The sequence below is a fragment of the Dipodomys merriami genome, unplaced genomic scaffold, assembly GCF_024711535.1.
Source record: "Dipodomys merriami isolate MVZ:Mamm:240054 unplaced genomic scaffold, mDipMer1.0.p SCAF_14, whole genome shotgun sequence".
Classification (NCBI taxonomy): domain Eukaryota; kingdom Metazoa; phylum Chordata; class Mammalia; order Rodentia; family Heteromyidae; genus Dipodomys; species Dipodomys merriami.
Genome location: NW_027202715.1, coordinates 17,618,685 through 17,640,534, shown reverse-complemented (window position 1 = coordinate 17,640,534; position 21,850 = coordinate 17,618,685). Strand labels below are relative to the sequence as shown.

At 39.8% G+C, this 21,850-nt stretch overlaps 1 protein-coding gene and 1 long non-coding RNA gene across 7 annotated transcripts in view; one reads left to right on the top strand and one right to left on the bottom strand.

The window, feature by feature from the left end:
- Washc2a (WASH complex subunit 2A) overlaps window positions 1–21,850 on the top strand; it is a 65,001-nt gene that overhangs the window by 15,517 nt on the left and 27,634 nt on the right. For 2 of the 6 annotated variants that reach the window (XM_070020883.1, XM_070020881.1), the window contains exons 6-17: window positions 998–1,091; window positions 1,774–1,832; window positions 3,417–3,464; window positions 6,876–6,983; window positions 8,238–8,319; window positions 8,870–8,938; window positions 10,165–10,280; window positions 10,941–10,998; window positions 12,069–12,128; window positions 12,606–12,779; window positions 18,272–18,399; window positions 19,109–19,195. In XM_070020883.1, coding sequence (XP_069876984.1) covers window positions 998–1,091; window positions 1,774–1,832; window positions 3,417–3,464; window positions 6,876–6,983; window positions 8,238–8,319; window positions 8,870–8,938; window positions 10,165–10,280; window positions 10,941–10,998; window positions 12,069–12,128; window positions 12,606–12,779; window positions 18,272–18,399; window positions 19,109–19,195 — 1,083 coding nt within the window. Of the gene's footprint in view, window positions 1–997; window positions 1,092–1,770; window positions 1,833–3,416; window positions 3,465–6,875; window positions 6,984–8,237; window positions 8,320–8,869; window positions 8,939–10,164; window positions 10,281–10,940; window positions 10,999–12,068; window positions 12,129–12,605; window positions 12,780–18,271; window positions 18,400–19,108; window positions 19,196–21,850 lie in introns of all 6 variants that reach the window. The other 4 variants (XM_070020882.1, XM_070020880.1, XM_070020885.1 and 1 more) reach the window with 2 other exon arrangements.
- On the bottom strand, window positions 16,720–20,409 carry LOC138826006 (uncharacterized). The gene is made up of 2 exons (XR_011371549.1): window positions 20,263–20,409; window positions 16,720–16,981 (listed from the first exon to the last, which is right to left on the bottom strand). It is a non-coding gene; the product is annotated as an uncharacterized lncRNA (long non-coding RNA).

The following is a 21,850-nucleotide window of genomic DNA, read 5'->3' as shown; positions in this document are numbered from 1 at the left end:
CTGTCTTCTCTGCTACCCTGAACCTTTCTGTGTCCACCCACTGTCTCAGATACCAGAAAGCAGCTTTGGATTCTTTCTTCAGTATGCTTCTCTCTAGATTGATGGCTATTGTGGTAGTTCTCAAAATGTATATACATATAAAGGCAGTAATGAGCAGTACTGGTGAATCAAAAAATGTTTTGTTGGTGTTTTGAGAAAGGGCCTCACTTTGGCAAGCTGGCTTTGAAAGTTGAGATCCTCCTGCTTCAGCCTCTGAGTGCTGAGACTAGGCTTATGTGTCATCACACCTTTTTTCTTATGCATATGTTACATTTTAATATTTTATTGACAAAGTATATTTTTATGTTTGACATTTGGTGGTGAGATCACTGGTGTACTGCTTTTTGGAAGGGTACTGGGAGAGTAAGGTTTCTAGAATTTTCAGTTTTTGCTTTTGGTTCTTTGGACATTTTACTATGAGGTTATGCCTTTTTCCTGGTTGGGTTACTACTGGTAAACCTTTTGTTTATCCTGGCCCTGGGGCTTGAACTCAGGGCCTGGGCACTGTTCCTGGGACTCCTTGTGTTCAAGGCTAGTGCTCTATCACTTGAGCCACAGCACCACTTCCACTTTTTTCTGAGTAGTATATTGGAGATCAGAGTCTCACAGACTTTACTGCCCGGATTGGTTTTGAACCACAGTCTTCAGATCTCAGCCTCCTGAGGAGCTAAGATTATAGGTGTAAGCCACCAGCACATGGCTTGGTACACCTTTGTAGGCCTTTGCAACATCGTTTGTTATGGGTACTTGGTGATGAATTTGGTTTTACCTTGCATTCTTGACCTAGGATTTGACTTTTTTTTAAAATCAGTGATTATTACTTTTACTTCTGCTGCTTTTTTATTCTTCCCTCCATATGTCACTTGTTTGAGTTATCAGGTGGGGCAGGATGCCACCTGGACTACTGATTTCATTTTTAACCTGTATGTTTAATGTCTGGCCTGGTTGCTATCTACAGGATTTGTACATTGATCGTCCTTTACCCTACCTCATTGGATCAAAGCTTTTCATGGAACAAGAAGATGTAGGACTTGGAGAGTTGTCCAGTGAAGGTACTCTTCCTCATTATTTTTATCAACACAATAATAATACAAGTAGCAAACTCAGGCTTGCCAGCTGGTAAGATTTTACCATTGCTTCTTTACATATGTTCTCATGCTTTTACTGAACCTATTTGAGAAATATCAAGCCCCATTACTCCTACTAAATATTGCACCATGAATTTTTTGAGAACTAAGACATTTAGATCGTATAAGGATCAAAACCAGGAAACTGTAAACTATAAATTATAAGCTATAAATTGTAAACTCTGAATTATAAACTATAAACATAATCCTATTATTTCATTTTCACTTGTATTCATTTGGCCAGTTGTCCCAGTGATATCCTTTACCATCTCTCCTTGTTCTGAGAACTTAGACCCGAACCCCTTACCACATTTAGTTTTGAAATCTCTCTAGACATTTTTTAGACTTAGTCATTTCTTAGACTTTATTTTCTTTTCATGACCTTGACAATTTTGAAGAGTTAAAAACAAATTCTTTTTTTGTGGGGCTATATTTTGAGATTATATAAATTTCCAGTTCCTCACTGAAATAATGACACTTTTAATTTCATTAAATAGAATAGCTTTACCAAAGTCTGCTTTTGAATGACAGCTTGAGACTTCAAGAAAGAACAACAGATGTCTTCTTGTGAATACTGCTGCTAACTCTTCTTCTCTTTTCACAGAAGGTTCTGTAGACAGTGATCGTGGCAGTATTGCAGACAGTGAAGAAGAGAAAGAAGATGAGGTAAGGGTTATCTGATGTGACTAGGGAATAGTGGGTAGGAGGCTTAGAATTTGTTTAGCAGGCTAACTACCAGAAGGACTGCCTTGATCTCCTTGCCATTATTCTCCCTCCTGTTTTGCCACTAGTCACTCCCAACATTTTTTTTTGTCTTTTTTTTTGTTGTTGTGGTTGTTGTGGGGCTTGAACTCAGCCTGGGTACTGTCCTTGAGCTCTTTAGCTCAAGGCTAGCACTCTAACTTGAGCCACAGTGCCACTTCCAGTTTTCTGGTGTTTAATTGGAGGTAAGTCTCATGGACGTTCCTGCCTAGGCTGGCTTTGAACCTTGATCCTCAGATCTCAGCCTCCTGAGTATCTAGAATTACAGGCGTGAGCTACCAGTCCAGTGTCCAGCATTACAACTCCCAGCATTTTTTTTTGGGGGGTGGGGGGCCCGGTTGTGGGGTCTGAACTCGGCCTGGGCGCTGTCCTTTAGCTCTTCAGCTCAAGGCTAGCACTTTACCATTTGAGCCACAGCACCACTTCCGGCTTTTTTCTTTTTTTGCTTATGTGGTGCTGAGGAATCAAACCCAGGGCCTCAGGCATGCAAGGCAAGCGCTCTACCACTGAGCCACCTTCCCAGACTCTCCCAGCATTTTTTGCAGAAGAAAGTGGCTTGGATATTTTGGTGGTATATCTGCTTGCAACGTAATCTTTTGAGTATGTTCAGTCTTCATATAATTCTAGGGGAAAACATCTGCATTTAATACATTTTTACTATAAACAGATGATACTTAAAGCATCTACTTAGAAACACTAGCTCTGCTGTTACCTTGAACACTTGCTTATCAGCAGCACAACCTGACTCCCTAATCTAAGGACTAGGGGTTTGAGTTATTCCTTTAGATGGAATATTCATTATTACAAAGGGTGGAAACACCTTGATGGGTAATTGGTGATGGAAATTCTCTGAAAAGAGAGATTCACATGCCTGCTTTTCTGTTCTCATCCGTTCACCCTTCTGTAGTTTCCCTCTCTTACCTCCTTTTCTGTAGGTCTTCCAGACACAAAAGGTAGCAGTAATAAACTGCCCAACAGTAACCTTACTAGAACAGATAAGCATTTGCTGGATCCTTTGATTTTAGCCATAAAATAGCTCTTTATCAAATTGCTAGCAGCAAATAATGAAGTTCCTTTCTTGAGCTGATGTTAGTTACGTTACCTAGAGGAAGAATGGAGAGTAGAGTCTAAAATGTGAAAGAACACAAACCAACTTTTGATGATTAAGTTAAATAAATGTGCAATGCTTACTTTAAACCCAAAGGTTAGAATTAGAAAGTAATACAAATAACTTATTAGGCCTGTTTCAATGACCCACAAACATTAGGTCAGCTGGAGAGATGCCGCATTGCAATATTGCAACTTTTTATGCAATTTTCATCTCGATATTCAAGCTGACTAGTAGTTGCTAGAGACTGTGTATCTGAGCTTTTCCTCTGCTTCACATGAAATCAACTTGCCTCAGAATTTAGACTGGAATTTATGTTCTCAGTGAGTCTGTGTCCAAGTACAGCCTGGGTTTACAACAAAGCTGTCTTTCATCCATAGGAATCAGACGAAGACTTTGCCAATCACAGTGACAATGATCAAAATCAGGTAATGCTGTGTATTATCGTGGATTTATTTTTAAACTTTAATTGAGGCATATCTGCTACAATTGCTTTTGAATAGCATATTGACAAATAAGGACTTTATTCATATTTACCCACTTTCCTTGAAAATGCCTACTTTTTTTTTTTTTTTTTTTCCTGGTCTCTATACTGAGGTTTGAGCTCAGGAACTGGATTTTATCCCTTAGCTTATTCAATCAGTGCTGACTGTATCACTTGAACTACAGCTTCACTTTTTGATTTTTGCTGGTTCATTGGAGATAAGCTTGGGCCGGCTTTGAACTGTGATCCTCAGATTTCAGCCTCCTGAGTAGATAGGATTATTGGTGGTGTTCATCAGGTTGTTCAATTTTGTTTTGTAATTTGTCTTTTTTTTTTTTTTTTTTTTGGTCAGTCATGGAGCCTGAACTCTGGGCCTGGGCACTATCCTTCAGCTCTTGCTCTAGGCTAGTGCTCTACCACTTGAGCCATACCACTACTTCCTGCTTTTTCTGCTTATGTGGTGCTAAGGAATCGAACCCAGGGTCTCATGCATGCGAGGCAAGCTCTAGCACTGAGCTACCTTCCCAACCCCGACTTTTATTTTTTTTAAAGCAAAATTGGATCTACCAAAGAGTATATTCTTTTTGTAATATACTCATTTTTTCTGCGCTTACATGTTAACATTAAATTATGTTAACATTACATTATTATTTTAGGTGGTATTTATAGTTTGTGTGTAAACCTCTTTTTGGGGTGTTTTGTTTGGTGCTGCTCCTGGGGCTTGAACTCAGGGCCTAGGCACTACCCATGAGCTTCTTTTGCTTACGGCTCATGTTCTACCACTTGTGCTCCACTCTCTGTTTTTTTGGTGGTTAATTGGAGACAAGCATCTCTCAGACCTTCCTATCTGAGCTCTCTGAACCACAATCCTCAGATCTCAGCCTTCTAAATAGCTAGAATTACAAGAGTGAGCCTGATAAGCGTCAATGTTTTTAAACATGCTGATGTGTGATACTGTGTTAGTGTAAAGGTATAAGAGAAATAGTCTATTTTTCAAGTTTTATACATAGAAATGTCTTGATTCTATGAACCTGCTCTTAGGAATGCACTGTTACATGTGTGGCTCTTCATGTTGCTGTGTGATACACATTATATATTCAGATCATGTGATTTTCCTACAGTCTTATTAACACTGGGGTGATGATTTTTAACTAGGGGTAGGGGATTTTTGGTGCTAGCATTGGGACTTGAACTTAGGACCAGGATGCGCTTCCTGAGCTTTTTGGGTATTTTTTTGTTTTGTTTTACTCAAGGGTAGCACTTTCCATTTGAGCCAGAGCTCTACTTCTGGCCTTTTTTGAGCAGTTTATTGGAGATAAGATTCTTACAGACTTTTCTGTCCGGGCTAGCTTCAAACCATGATCCTTAGAGCTCAGCCTCCTAAAGTATCTAGGAATATAGATCTGAGCCACTAGCACCTGGCTTAACTCAGTTTTTGCTCCTTATATGTGTGTACCATGATGTAGATCATCCCAATTTGCATTTCAGTTCCCTAACAGGAAATATTTTTTCACAAACTCTCAACTATCAAGTGAAGGATTTTTTGTACTCTTGGTTAGTACTTGTATTCTCTTGGCTATATACACAAAAGGCATTGGTTTCTATGATTTTAGTTCTTGGTGTTGATTTATAAGCTATTTCTATGGAGTTTATTAAAATCTACAAATACAATTTTAAAATAATACAATACAGTGATTAAAGGAATTGTGCTTGTTTTTATTAGTAAAGATAGACTGATTTTGTGGACCATAGCTAACCTCAAAATTGTAGTGTTAATTTAGGTTAGCATAATGTCTGGCATAGTTTATTGATTTAAATAGCAGGAACACCCCTTTTTTTTCTTTTCTTGGTGGTGAGGCCTTGAACTCAGGGCCTAGATACTGTCCTTGAGCTTTTGTGTTCAAGACTAGTACTCTACCACTTCAGGTCACAGCTCTACTTCCAGTTTTTGGTGGTTAATTGGCGCTAAGAGTCTCATGGCCTTTCCTTCCTTCCAAGGCTGGCTTCAAACTTCCATCCTCCAGTCATGGCTTTCTGAGTAGCTAGATTATAAGCATGAGCCATCAGCACCCTTTTGTAACTATACAAATAAGAAAAATGTGTTGAATCTTTAGAAACTTAAAAAATAGAGTTCAGTTTAAGATTATTGTGAAAATACCATACAGAGGGGGTTACAATTACATGGGCAAGATAATGAATACATTTCTTATCAAGCATTGATGCCTCCTCCTTTGTTTCCCTTTTCCATCCCTTCCTATCTCCTCCCCCTTACCCCGCCCCCCCCAAAGTTGTAAAGTTTGTTTTTCGACATAACGATTTGTACATCTCGTTGTTTCAGTGGCTCCACTGTATCCCTATTTAAACGATTTGTTTTTTCCCTTGCCCTTCACAAATTGTACCAACATCAATACAGTGAAAGCAGGGGTTATACTGTGGGGGATGGACATACAAGGCAACAAAGAAACCATCTTATAAATGTGTTAGAAACAATTGCATGAAAGGAAAAACACTTGAATACTTATCTTGGGCTTCATTTCTTGGTGGTTATTTTTGGAGATGGAGTCTCATGTCTCACCTGCCAGAGTAGGATTATAAGTCTGAACTACTGGCACTCAGCAAGCTTATTCCTTTTAATTATTACCTGATTTTCTTTTTTATTTTATTTTATTTTATTTTATTTTATTTATTTTTTTTTGTCGGTCGTGGGGCTTGAACTCCGGGCCTGGGCGCTGTCCCTCAGCTCTTCAGCTCAAGGCTAGCGCTCTACCACTTGAGCTACAGCACCACTTCCGGTTTTCTGGTGATTTATTGGAGATAGGAGTCTCACGGTCTCTCCTGCCCGGGCTGGCTTTGAACCGCGATCCTCAGATCTCAGCCTCCTGAGTAGCTAGGATTACAGGCGTGAGCCACCAGCGCCCGGCTATTACCTGATTTTCTTAAGAAAACATTGTATTCATGTTCCTCTAGTAATGACATTTTGAGTATTTCAGTGTCTTGCTTTTCTGTTCTTGCTGTTATTCCTTATTAAGGAGTAAATCCTTTATATTCTAGTAAGTATATCTTCTGTATTATTTATTCCAGCACATGTAATAACTGCTCCATTATTTGCTTCATTACTAGCATAATCATCATTACCAGGGTTTTGGAGTATCTTTTTGGTACTTAGGTTTAAACTTAGGGCCTTGTGCTTGCTAGATAGACACTCTGTCACTTGAATCATGCCTTCAGCCCTCCATCATCATTCTTTTAAAAAATTGTTACCCTTTTGAAGGAGGAAAATTAAAAACTAAGAGACTGTGTCTCTGTTTCAGCATAATGACTTATATCTACTTGTTCTAACCTGGTGTCTTCTCAGCATAACACACATATGAGTGATGAAGAAGAGGATGATGATGGTGACCTTTTTGCTGACTCTGAGAAGGAAGAGGAAGATATTGAAGATGTTGAAGAAAACATTAAACCTGTAAGCTAATATAATTGCTATCACTTTGGCAAAGTTTAGAAATGTACCTGCAACTCATTCCTTGTTTTAGCCTTATATTTGTAGCTACCCTATTTTACATTATTCCTATATTTTTATTTACACTTATTTTTTGGTGATATGTTAGGGTGTGGTTTTGTTTGTTTGCCAGTCCTGGGGCTTGAACTCTAGGCCTGGGCACTGTCCCTGAGCTGCTTTTGCTCAAGGCTAGCACTGTACCACTTGAACCATAGTGCCACTTTGGCCTTTTCTGTGTACTGAAGAATGGAACCCAGGGCTTCATGCATACGAGGTAAGCACTCTACCACTAACCCACATTCCCAGCATGATATATTAGTTTTATTGTCATTTTAACCAGATACATAATCAGAAACAACATAAAGGAGGGATTATTTGTCTCACAATTTTAGAGGTTTCAGTCCAAGATGGTAGAGAGGGAATGGAGAAGCAGTTCATATCATGGCAGACAGGAAGCAGAATGGAACAGTATCAGGAAGGGGCCAGGCAAAGATACTGCCCCCAAGGATATGCTGCCATTGACTTGTCTACCAGCCAGGTCCCATTTCCCACAGCTCCACCACCTTCCCAATAATCTGTTCAGAGTTTGAATCCATCAGTGGACTAAGATCACAGCCTTTATTGTTTACCAGCTCTGAAAACATGCTTTACTAATCTCCTAAATGTGTCATAATCCAATCAAGTGGATAATTGAGATTGGCTATCACAAATCTGCTCCTATCATTTGACACCCAAACCATCACATTCCATCCGTGGCTTCCAAAGACTCACATCCATCATACGATTCAATCTACATCAGTCCATCTCCATGAGTTCTGATAGTTTTAATAGTTTCATTTAAAATTAGAGTTTTAAGACAGTGCTCTTACCTGTCCACCCTTCACCCCTAATCACTTAGGCTAGTTTTATTACTTAGATTTTGAAGTACTAAAATGAAGTATTAAAAAATATAAAACATAATTTTCTTTTGAAAGAACATTTTGTGAATCCTGAGCTTTGAGCTCTATAGGGTACATAGGTTTAATTTAACATAATTATCATTTTGTGAATCCTGATCTTGATCTCTATAGAGTGCATAGATTCAAAATAATATAATTAAACCCTGTTTTTACCTCAGTTCAATTTCTTTGCTACTGTTGATATAATTTTGTTAGATGTCCTGAAGTAAACTGCACTAGTTCGTTATGGGTGATTTATTTGAGTCTCTTTTGCCCATAGAAAAGACCTACATCTTTTGCTGATGAGCTAGCAGCTCGGATCAGAGGAGATACCTTGAATCGACGAGAAGAAGACCAGACAGGTGAGTCTGGGAGGCAGGATATTTAGGTGGAGTTCCCTTTACAAAGTCTATGTTACAAGAGGGTTAATTTGTAGTTCTTGCTCTTTTTTTTGGGGGGGGGGCGGGGAGTTCATAGATTCCTTTTGTTAACTGGACACCAAACCCCACAAAAACTGTGCATGTGTACATTTCTGTAGTTCTTTACATGTAATTCCAGGGGACTGACTCCTCTCCCCGGAGAACTATGGATAATAGTTAAGAATGTCTGGCTTAATCTAATGTAGCATTTTCAATAGGAAAAACACTACACTTTACGTATATTCTAAAGTTATTTAACAAGATAGATATCAAAATAGTTCTTCAGAAAATACAGTCGTGAACTGCACGTGACCTGGCACATGATTGGCAGAGTACTTCCTGACAAAGAGATCCTTTGGAGTGCCTCCTGTGGACAAGCACCAAGTTCAGTGTTCCCATGGAGCTGAGATGTGAAGTGTGTGCTCCTTTTATCCTGAATCATGAGGATGCAGAGTATAGAGAATCAGTACAGCACACTATCATTATTTTTCAGCTTTACCTTCAGGAAATGCAAAACCTCGCAAGACATTGAAAGAGAAAGACAGAAGAACGCCTTCAGATGGTAGGCCTTTCCCCTCACTTCTGTTGTTTTTAATAGACTTTGACTCAATGTTACATAATTCATGAAGTGTCACTTTAAATGCTGACAAGTGGGCTCTGTCTCTATTTACTTTTCCAAAGCATCTAAAAGTATGTTTTTAGAGTACTAATGGAGAGGTGAGTGAGCAGTAAAAAACAAAACCTGGTAAATAATCTGAATTATTAGATTCTGTGGTGTGTGTGTGTGTGTGTGTGTGTGTGTGTGTGTGTGTGTGTGTGTGTGTGTGTGTGTGTGTGTGTGTGTGTGTGTGTGTGTGTGTGTGTGTGTGTGTGTGTGTGTGTGTGTGTGTGTGTGTGTGTGTGTGTGTGTGTGTGTGTGTGTGTGGTTTTTCTGTTTTTAGTTTTTTTGTTGTCATGGGGCCTGAACTTTGGGCTTGGGCACTGTCCCTCAGCTCTTCATATCACGGCTAGTGTTCTACCAACTGAGCCACCCACCACTTCTGGTCTTTTGGTGATTAATTGGAGATAAGACTGTCATGGACTTCCCTTGTACAGGCAGGCTTTGAATCACGTTCCTCAGATCTCAGCCTCCTGAGTAGCTACGATTACAGGTGTGAGCTACCTGTGCCCAGCAGATTCTGTAGTATTTATAATATCTAAATTATTAGATCCTATAGTATTTATGACCTGACTTTCTAGAACTTTTGAGAGGTATAGGAACTAGAAGATTGCCTGTTTTCAGTAAAAAATTATTAGGCTCTTTCCTACTAGTCTCTGTCATACTTTACCTCATCACTCTCTACCTATAAGATTTCTGATCTGTTTGCCTGACCTTCCCTAGCAAGGCAATTGAGCCATTGCCTTGCTTAGAAATAAGTTCAGGGATTGCCTGAAAAATTCACTTGTCAGCTACAAACATTTGCCAATATTATAATGAGATTCCAAAGAGTCTTTGAGTGACTTAGAAGATTGTTAGTGGTTAATTGTTTAAAATTCATCCATCTGCAGTCAAATGTTCCTTGTTAACTATGGTTAGGTAAACCCCATGTTAGGGTGGCTGTTTGGCTCAAGTAGTAGAATATCTGCCTGTTTAGCAAGTGGCTGTAAGTCCAAGCTCCAGTACTGACAAAATCCCATGCCAATATTATAGATAGTGTAAAGGAAAACCCAGGAATTTGAGTTCTGAACTCATCTTTTCACAATCATTTGATACATCTTTAATGTACAACATTACATTTGGTTTGTTAGATGAGGACGACAACTTCTTTGCACCCCCCAAGCTGACTGATGAAGACTTCTCACCATTTGGCTCCAGAGGTGGCCTGTTCAGTGGAGGGCAAGGACTTTTTGATGATGAGGAGGAGGTGAGTCAGCAGTGTACAGCGATGCTCTCTATATTTTGTGAGTTTATAAGGAAGAAATATCTTCTTACTGGATGTCACTTCTACTTTCATATTTGAGGAATGTTGAATTTAGAATCATGAAGTGAAGAATACTGTACCTGATGTCTTTTGTTAGATAAGAAGTGGAAGGTGATTAATAATGGCTAACTTAGTTGCTTTATCTGTATCTTCTTCTATCTCTTTATTTAATACTTGGAAAGGCCCAAATTATTTAAAGTCGATTTTCCCAGTGTCTTCACTTGGTCACTGATTTTCTGGCAGAAGAGCAATATATAGCTTCAAAATATTGGTACTTCCAGCTTGGTGCTGGTGGCTCTTGTCTGTTGTAATTCTAGTTACTCAGCAGGCTGAGATCTTGGGATCATAGTTCAAAGCTATCCCAGGCAGGAAGTCTGTGAGACTCTTAACTCCAATTCACTACCAAAATTGGGAGTAGAACTGTGTCTTAAGTAGTAGAGCTCTAGCCATGAGCAAAAAAGCTCAGTGACAGTGCCTAGGACCTCAGTTCAAGCCCCAGGACTGGTGTGTATATGTGTGTCCTCTTCCTTAGACATCTTCAAATGCAGCTATATTTAGCTCTTCATATTTAATTTTTTTTGTCATATACTCTATGACAACCAGAGTGACCTCTTCAGGGAAGCTCCCCGGGGTCGGCAGGAGGAAGCCCCTGATAATGAAGGTAAGCAGGGGTTGGGATCCAGTTTATTTGCTTTTTTCCTTGCAAGTTTCCATTTCAGGAATGGAATTCCAAGCCTTTTTTTCTTTGTTAAGCTGAGAGTAGTTGGTTTTTTTCCAAAGATCAATTGAAAGCAGTTTGTCTTCACTAATTCTTGCCTTAGGGACAACAACACTGTTCAGTCCCATACCACTGTTTTGCCTCTTTCTTAGGAAAGAATTCATAAAAAGTCAAACAAAAGTACTTAATGGCAGGGCTGAGGATACCTTTAACTTAATGGACCATTACTAATATTCTGTATGTAAGTTAGGTGACTATGAGTCCCCATGCTGGCATATATCAAAATCACTTATAGGAATTTTTTAAAGAACAGAATATGTTTTAAGAACATAAGTTTTTGCTGGGACTGTGACCCAAGTGGTGAAGTGCATCCTTGGCAGGTACAAGGCCCTGAGTTCAAATCCCAGTGTTGCCAAAAACAAAACCCTACAACTTTTATTCCACTAGATGTGAAATAGTCATTTCTTAGAAATTACTTAGTGTATGCTCCAGCCTGCCAGGCCATAGGTCCTTGATGTTGGAGACCCTCCTTTAAGCATGTTGTAATGTTGGCTCACTGACCTGTTTCTACTTTCTGGTATCAGAAATTAACTAGTCTTGTTTCTCCATTGCTATTTTCATCTTTCTGGTTTTCTTTGCCATCTTAGACTTTTATTTTTCCTTTTAGCCATTCATTGCATCAAAGTGACATGGGAAGAAATTTTGAGAGATTCTGCTTGCTCTTCCCCTGTCTCCCAGGCACCAACCTCCCCCAAGCCCTGTTGTTTGATCATAGTGAGCCTGACTTCTCATGCAACTCATAGTTTTCACTGTGATTAATCCTAAGGAAAAACTTCTGGTATAGGCAAAAATGAAGAACTTCAGGAGTTTTTAAATGGCTTATTTAGGCAAAGTTATTTTTAAGAGATCCCTGTTAGGTATCTGTTATGTTGCATGTACTTCAGAAAAAGGTGTGTTAAACAAGGAAAGTTAATGTCTCCGTGAAATCATTGCCCCTTTACTCCCCATTCTAGAGTCATCATCCTTCAAGCCTGGAAAGAAAATTCCTGCAGGAGCTGTTTCTGTTTTTCTGGGTAACAGAATATTTAGGTTTTTTTTAAACCAATGTGATTTTTGTCAGTTTTTAAATAGCTACCATCTTATGGACTGGCTGAAGAGTAGGAGGTATGTGGGAGTAGAAAGGCATTGGAAAGTTCTGATTTACTGATGTTAGTTTTCTCATAGAAATTGGAGCTGGAAAGTTGCTGTAGACCACTTGCTTAGCATAAGTGAAACCCTATATTTGATCTCCAGCACTGCAGAGGAGGGAGGGAAGATGGAGGGAAGGAATCAATCATTCCATCAGTCAGTGGCCTTGGACTTTCTTTGTTTAAGTAGCCCCAGAGTCTGCATTGAATGCAGTACATTCTCTAGTAGTAAGAGATTATTTGGGCCTATAAATGTGTTTTGTGGTTGAAACTAAAAACTTCTTGGCAGATGTTAGTTTTTATCTGTGGCCAGGAGGCTCACATTGGCTCTCAATTGTGACTGTCTTGTCTCTTTACCCACAGGGGACACTGATGTGTTTGGGGCTACCTCTGCCCCATCTGTGAAGGAACCCCAGAAGCCCACACAACCCACGTCAGTGAAGAGCCCATACCTCCCAGCTCCTGCAGGCCTTTTTGATGATGACAATGAGGATGATGACTTTTTTGTGGCATCCAGCAACAAACCTTCTAAGACAGGTACCTATTCCAGCCTCTTGATTCTTTTCTTTTCCTCATTTTTTAAGCTACTATTAAATTTTATTTTTTTTAAATTTAACTTTATTGTCAAGGTGATATACAGAGGGGTTAAAGTTACATAAGGTAGTGAGTATATGTCTTGTTATCCACTCCCTCCTTTTTCTCCCACATTCCCTTACTCCCAAATCACCCCCAAGTTGTAAAGTCATTTCCAGCATACTGTCTTGTGAGTATCACTGTTGCATTGGTTCACCCTTTGTCCTTTGTCTCACCATTTTGTTGTTCCTTTTCCCTTCCCACATCAGATAAATGTATATACAATATACTGGGTACCAAAATCAAATCAGTGACAGGCTAAACGAAAGCGGAAAAAAAGAAAAAAGAAATAACTTCACACAATACATTAAAAACAACAACAACAAAGAAAAACCTTGTTTCCATATCTTGAAGTTCATTTTGATTAGCATCATGTTATATGGTCATATGAACATCGCTATTCAGCTATTGTGAACCTCTGTTAGAACTATCATGGATATATACTAATTATTACAAATGAGGGAAACCATGGAGCCTATGTTTCTTTGGGTCACTTAAGATGATTTTTTTTCAAGTCTTTCCATTTCCTTATGAATAGAGCAATGTCATTCTATCTGATGGAACTGTATATAGCACATTTTCTTGATCCATTCATCTACTGAGGGGTATCTGGGTTGGTTCCATATCTTAGCTATGGTAAATAATGCTGCAATGAACATGGTTGTGCTGGTAGCTTTAATATGGCCTAGTTTGTGGTCATTTGGGTAAATGCCCAGGAGTGGGACTACTCGGTCATAGGGGAGCTCTATGTTTAGTCTTTTGAGGAACATCCATTCTGCTTTCCAGAATGGTTGAACAAGTTTACACTCCCACCAACAGTGTAGTAGCATTCCCTTTTGGCCACATTCCTGCCAGCATCTGTTGTTACTAGTTTTCTTGATAACTGGAGTGAGGTAGAATCTCAGTGTTGGTTTGATTTACATTTTTTTTTTATGGCCAGAGGTGTTGAGCATTTCTTCATGTGTCTATTGGCCATTTTTATTTCCTCTTCAGAGTCTCTCTTTAAGTCTTTAGCCTACTTGTTAATGGGGTGGTTGTTTCTTTGAGGATTTGTTTTTGGTGGATTTAATTTTTTGAGTTCTAAGTATATTTTAGATATGAGGCCCTTGTCTGTTGTATAGCTAGTGAAGATCTTCTCCCAATCTGTGGGCTTTTTGTTTTATCTTGTTAGCTATGTCCTTTGCCATACAGAAGCACTGCTGTTTAATGCAATCCCATTTGTCCAACCTTTCTTTGATTTGTTGTGTTTCTGAGTCTTTATTGAGAAAGTTTTGACCGGTGCCAAGGAGCCCTAGTGTTTCTCCTGTTTCTCCTTGTAATGTTTTCAGGGTATCTTCTTTTACCTCAAGGTCTTTGATCCATTAGGAATTGATTCTGGTGCAGGGTACTATCTAACTTTTATTTTTCTACATGTGTTTAGACAATTCTACTAGCACCATTTGTTGAAGCACAACCTCTTGATTTTGAGAACAGGACCAGAAAAAGAATGCTAACCTTAAAAAGGACATAGGTCCCCAAGTTCTGTGTCTCTTGAAGTTCTAGAGTCCCTTCCCTTCTGCCACGGACCAGGTTCTGTCGGGACGACGGAGGATACCTAGGGGAGGAACCTGGAATAGGATGGGGAGATGGCAAACAGACAACTCACACACATTAGGAGTGGATGCTGAGTGCTGAGTGCTGACTGCGATTTAATGCAGAGGATAGCAAACTTTTATAACAGAAGTCTTCATGAGAAAGGGCAAAAGGTTACACAATCTTGCTGCATGGCTTCTTTCTTAGGTGGTCACCAGCTGGGCACCTGATAGGCATTTGTCTTCCACTTATCTCTAAGGAAATACAATTACCTATTTTTATAGAGGCCTTAACTTTCCCATAAGATCTTTCCTGTCTCTTCTTTAATAGTAAACTTTAAGGAGACCTAGCAATTCTCTTAGTAAATAGCAGGAAATTCTTTCTCCTAAATAATTATCTCAGCAATTGCCATACATTCTTTCTGTTTTAGCTGAGCCTACAGCTTCTTGTAAGTCCCTTACAAACAATTCCTTCTGCTGAAGTGACTTTGTGAAACCCCCAATACTTTTATATTTATTTATAACTTATCTCCTAGCCTCCATAAGAGGGGTTTCAGGTTAGCACTTAACTCTGGTGAGTCCGTCATATTTTTTAAGACACTCATCAGATATTGGAGTCTTCAACACTCTTAAGAAAGAGCTTTGAATAAGGGAACGTTGACAATGAGCAAGTACAAAAAGCAGTAGAAGCAGTAAAAGATTAATAGGCACTCTTATGAGGGAAAGAAAGACAGAAACACATCTTTCCCAGGGGTTTGCCAGCCTTTTTCCAGGAGTAGGCCTCTTAGAAGCCCTATTCTCCGAGGTAGACTTCGGTGAAGTCCCAAAACTTGGAGATAGGTCTCTGTAAAGCCCCATTCTCCGAGGTAGACTTCGGTGAAGTCCCAAAACTCAGAGATAGGTCTGGAAGCCCCTATCATGGTCTGATAGATGGTTTCCCATGCTAAGCAGACTCTACTGGGTTTGGCGTGGCACCCTTCTTTTTGTTTATGGGCTTTTTTTTGGGGAGTGGGTACTGGGGTTTCAACTCAAGGTCTTGTGTTTGCTTGTTTGGCTCAGTGCCATGAATTATGAAGCCCTCCCATATGTCTTTCTTTAATATCATTAAAGAATGGATATTCCAGGGATTCTGGTCAAAATGAAGATTCTGATTTGGCCTTGGATGAGGCTTCAGAGATGACATTTCTAGAAAGCTTCTGTTGGTTAGAGCACCAGCCTTGTAGGTCACACTTGGAGGGAAAAGACTTAGATTAGGTGGATGCTTTTCTCTTAGAGAAGGGTAGGTAGATCCTTAAGGTGCACCACTGTTTTCAGCAACCTAAAAAAGGAGAGGATGGCATGGGAATGGACAGAACGAGAACCCATTCAGAAGCAGGCTGTCTTTAGTAGCTCTCCTTCTTGTGGTTAGTGTGGAGAGGAGAAGTGTAAACAGCAGTGCCAGGGAGAGTGATAGTCTTGTCAGTTTAGACAGAGGATAGGTGGCTGCTTAATGCATTCCATCCTAGGGTTGGAGGTATGGCTCAGGTGGTTGAGTGACAGCCAATGAGTGAAATGGCAGACACCAAGTTTGAGTCCCAGTCTCAAGACAAAGACCAAAAACAAATAATGCATTCAATCCTAAACAGACCAAAATAACAGGGAGTAATGTTTCTTTTCTTTTTTTTTTTTTTTTAAATTATGAAAATACTGTATAGGGCTGGGAAGGTGGCTCAGTGGTAGAGCGCTTGCCTTGCATGCCTGAGGCCCTGGGTTTGATTCCTCAGCACCACATAAGCAAAAAGAAAAAAAGCCGGAAGTGGTGCTGTGGCTCAAAGTGGTAGAACGCTAGCCTTGAGCTGAAGAGCTGAGGGACAGCACCCAGGCCCAGAGTTCAGGCCCCACGACTGGACCCAAAAAAAAAAAAAAAAAGAAAAGAAAATACTGTATAGAGGGGTTACAATTACATGGGCAAGATAATGAGTACATTTCTTATCAAGCATTGTTGCCTCCTCCTTTGTTTCCCCTTCCCATTTCTTCCCATCCCCCTCTCCTCCCCCCCCCCCCCCCCCCCCCCGGGCCAGAGTTCATTTTTCAACATAAGGTCTTGTACATCTCATTGTTGCAATGGGTCCACCTGTATCCCTATTTAAACAATTTGGTTTTTCTCTTCCCCTCCACAAATTATACCAACATCAAATACGGTGAAAGCAGGGGTTATACCGTGGGGGAGGGACATACAAAGCAACAAAGAAATCATCTTATAAATATGTTAGAAATAATTGCATGAAAGAAAAAACATTTGAATACTTATCTTGGGGTTCAGGGAGTAATGTTTCTGAGTTCCTGAAGCGCTGTTCTACAGTGCTTGTCCTGATCAGTGTCTCTAAGCACACTTATGTCTCATGTGGTACAACAGTCATTATGGGAATGAAAGTTTGGATACCCTCCAGATGTTCATCAGGAGGGTGAGCTGTGGGCCTTCCTCTCATCAGAGCTTTGCTAAACTGTTACAAATCAGGTGCCAGGCAGGTTGGGAAGATTTCCTAGGTTCTTTAACTAGAAAACACAAATGGGAAGACAGTTTGCTTAGGTTGTCATCTAATTTAGGTTGTCATCTATTTTAAAGTCTTGTTTTTGAATACCTGAAGGTTAACGTTGGTAGAATTAAAAGTAGATATACCAACCTGTTGTGATATCCTTTGTGTTTGGGTAAGCAAGTGGCAATATGAGGGATTCTAGTATTTACTTTTGTTGACTGTGTTGTTTGATTTTGTTGTTGTTTTTTGGCTATTTTTGAGAAGGAATCTCTCTAGTAGCGTAGGCTGGCCTTAGCTGGCCTTGAGCTCTCAATCCTCCAGCCTCAGTCTTCTAAAAGCTGTGATTTATAAGCACGTGCCACCATTCCAAGTATTGTTTCATCTTTTACAGTCAACTTTCATATCTCAGATTCCTAGAATGGCAGACTTGATGGCCTTTTTAAGTCATCCTTTTTGTAGGTCTGTCTCAGGTACTCTAGGCAGAGGATGCTGCTGTTTGGATAAGTGTATCAACTAGATGATAAGACTATTTTATTTGAGCTACTGTTGCTCTCTGAAAAATACCAAGGCTCCAGGCTCTGATAGCACAAGCCTGTAATTCTAGCTACCACTGAGGCCGAGATCTGGGGATCTTGGATTGATCCTGGATTGATCAATCTGTGAGGCTCTTATCTCCAATTAACCAATAAAAAACTGGAGGGGCTGGGAAGGTGGCTCAGTGGTAGAGTGCTTGCCTTGCAAGCATGAGGCCCTGGGTTTGTTCCATTCCTCAGCACTACATAAACAGAAAAAGCCGGAAGTGGCGCTGTGGCTCAAGTGGTAGAGCGCTCACCTTGAGCTGAAGAGCTGAGGGACAGCGCCCAGGCCCAGAGTTCAGGTCCACGACCTGCAAAAAAAAGGTTACAAAACTGGAACTGAAGGTGTGACTTATGGTAGAGTGCCAGTCTTGAATGAAAAAGCTAATCAGTAGTGTGAGGTCTTGAATTTATGCCAAAGTATTGGTACCAAAACAAAACCCCCAAATGCAAAGGAATGGAGTTTGAGGTGTAGCATAGAAGCAAAATTGTTAACTAGTATGCACTAAGGCCTGGGTTCAGTCTTTCCTCTGTACCACAGGAAAAAAAGACAGAAAGATAAAAATACCAATGGAAGGGTATGGTTATTATTTGTATTTCTTTATAAATAAGTCAAGAAATGATGCCTTTCCTAATTATCTTTAGGAAGGAAAACATTTCTTATTTGATCTGTGAGGTTTGTGATAGGATTTTTGACCCTGGTATAATTTTAATGCTATGATTTTCTTTTAAAGACAAAGTCAAATCTAGTTCCAATGTCTTCGACGATGAGGAAGGAGATCTGTTCAAAGAGAAGTTAGTATCTTTGCCAGAAGCTGCTGTGGGTCAGACAGAGGAGAAGGAAGCAAGAGCAGAAAAAACGGTGAGCAGGAAGGAATAATAGAAGGAAGGATGTTGATCTTGGCATCTGGACTCGAGAGAAATATAGTTCTTTTTCAAGCATAAAACTATTTTATATATCTGAACTTTGTGTATACACGTTTGCCTGAAACCAGTTGCAAGTAAATTGTATTCACTGTTTAATTTTATCTCTTGAAAGAAATTTCTATATTACTATATTCCATGATCAATAGCTATGAGGTTAGTTCTTAACTCTAGAGTTGAATTTGATCTCTAGTTCATGTTCACATTGGTCCATTTTCCCCCCAAATGTCTTTGTAAGCCATGCCTAGCAATTGTAATACCAATATAAAGTTAACTCACATATAATTAATTCTTTTTTTCCCCCTCTGTCCTAAAAATCCACTGTTCCTTACCCTCCTCACCATGGTAATAGTTTGGTCATTTGGCTAAAATGGTGTCTACTATGCAGCTGCATTGGAAAGGCATTCCATTCTTTTCCGTTGCTAGCTATAAGTTGATCCATAAATACCTTGAGTCCTGTTCTCACCTGCCTTATGCTGATTATCTTTTCCTGAACCAGTTATCCTTTGTGTACAAAAGAATGTCTTTCCCTTATCTGCCCTCTCATGTAGCAGATGTTCAGGGCATTTTCTGAATTAAGAGTAAGTTTATTTCCAGGAGTTTTATTTGCTAATTCTCAGTTTTTCTCTCCTCTCTCCCCAATATAGGTTACCCTACCTTCCAACAAAAATCTTAAGCTCTTGTCAGAAACAAAGACGCAAAAAGGCTTATTTTCAGATGAGGAAGACTCTGAGGTATGGTATTATCTCTTCCCCTCTCTTTCTGTGTGTGTGTGTGTGCGCGTGCATACATGCATGCATGTGCGCATGTACCTATTCTGGGACTTGAACTCAGGGCCTGGTCACTGAACTTTTTTGTTCAAGACTAGCACTCTACCACTTGAGCCACAGTTCCACTTTGGCTTTACAGTGGTGGTTAATTGGAGGTAAAAGTCTCGTGGACTTTCCTATCTGGACTGGCTTCAAACCACGTTCCTCAGATTTCAACCTCCTAAGAAGATAAGATTATTAGCATGAATTACTAGTGCCTGGCTTGAAATTCTATTTCTTAGTGTTGGATACTCATCTAAGATAGGACATTAATAACTTCCTGAATTACTCTTTTTTGGTGGAGGGATAAAGCATTTTATAAGTAGTTCTCTCTTTGATAATATATGGTCTTTAGAAAGCAATATGTAAAGAGCACTTTTTACTTTTGTGTTTCAATCCATTGCATCTCCTTGGAGAGAGATACTTTTCCTCTAGGATGCTTGGAGGTGCAGACTGCTCCTTGGTGCCCAGTGCAGGTGCAGTGTGATACTTATGTAGGGACAGAGACTGACCTGCCACTCCCTGTACTGACAGTCTCACTGGACCTGGTTGCATTAGGGTGTATATTCAGTATAGTTTTGTGGATAGCCCTCATCCCTTTAGGCTGTTAGAAGTTTCATGGCTTTTTGTGGCTGCCTCAGTCCTAGTCTTATCAGAGCTGATTTTAAGCTCTGCTTTTAGGGGATCAGAAATCTATATGAAAGTGTAACAGAAAGGAATAAGTTCTCTTCACAAAAAAATATGTGGACGTGGCAGAAATTTATAGGAAAAATGTCAGTATATAATAGAGTCTAGATTCAACTCTCATGGTTATATTCTACCCTTGTGGCTACAATGGACACAGAATTCTTGGGAGGTGTGTGAATTATGTTTAATATAAGTAACAGCTTTGAAATTTGTGTTTCACCAAAGGCTTATGTGTAAAGATAGAAATTGGCCAGTATCCAGGTAAACCAGACTCCTAGCCCCAAGGCATGCTTGCTAGAACTCACTTTTTTGTTCCCTACATGTTTTTTGCCCCCACCGGAACTGCTCTGGCCTCATTACCCACACTTCTTCTGCACATCGAGGGCTTTGCACTGGCTCCTGCCACTCTGTGGAAGCTCTTTCCAAATCTAGATGGCCACATCTTTACTCAGTTCTTTGTGAGCTCCCCCACCTCCAGCCCTATCCATGACAAGGCTGCTGACACACAGTACATTGCCCTACTCATTATTTCTTTGTTCTTTTGTTGATGAAACTTGTTGCTAGGTGATGTGTATGTTTACTTGCTCATTATCTCTACCCCAACTAATTAAGTTCAACAAGGGCAGACTGTTCTTTGCTCAAGTACCTGACACCCTACCTTTAGCACCAGTGTTTATTCTTACTCAGTTACTAAATAATTGTCAAGCTCATTTAAAAAAAATTTAAAAAGTGTCTTTCCTTCCCTCCCTCCCTTTAAGAGCACCCATACTCTGTTAGTGTGTGCCCCCCCCTTCTGCTTGTCTATTTGTCTGCTTTCTGTTTACTTGTCTGTTTGCCTACTTTCTTACTCAATTAAGCTCTGCCAAATTTTTTCACCAGAAAACAAAAACAGAGTGATTTCAATGGCTCACCTGGAATTCTAGTTATTTATTTCTATGAAACAAAATCACTCCCAAATGTAATAGTTTAAAACATTAATAGTATTATTGTCTCATAGAGTTCTAGAGGCTGACTGAGCCAGCCAGGAGTTGCCACCGAATCTGGGTTGAGTCATCTCATGTGTTTGGTGGAAAGACCAGAGCTTCTGGGCTTCCTCGCCAATCCTGTATGGTCTTGCAGCATGGCACCTTCAGAGAAGCTTTTAATTGGCTCCAGGAGAGATTCCTGAGGAGCCAAGTGTAGGCTGTATTGTCTTTTACAACCCAGCCTCGGACATCTGTCCTGCTGCCACATGTATTGGTTGAGGTAATCACACTGGACCAGGTCACAGGATCAAGGGAAGGAAGTGTTTACTCTTATTTCTTCATGGTAGGCATATAAATGAGCTGGAGACTTGTTTTAAAACAATCAAAAAATCTTTTTGTTTATTTGTAAGAATGAGTGTGTGCGTGGGGGGGGGGGCATGCAAGTTATGTGTGTACTGGTTCTGGTGCTTGAACTCAAGGCCTAAGTAGGCACTATCTGTAAGCTTTTTCTCAAGGCTACCACTCTAGATTTGAACCATCACTCCTGGAATTTTTAGGCAGATAAACTAGATAAGTCATGGACTTTCTTGCCTGAACTGGCTTTGAACAACAATACTCAGACCCAGCCTCCTAAGTAGCTAGGATTACAGTTGTGAGCAACTGGCGCCAATAAAAGTGAAATATTTTATTGGGCATTTTTAAAATTTTAAACAAGGAGAACTGGAACAAGGCATTTTAGCTTTGGACCAGAAGGAAGGATTCTTCACTCTTGTCTATATCTCAAGTATGGAGCCTTGGACCATCACTGTGGGAGACATATTTGAAATATTGGAAGTATTTTTTCCACAATACTCAGAAAGTTCCAGAATTTGATGTAGAAACTTGATTTTTCTCTTTGGCTTGGATTACTTTATTTTTAAACAGCAGA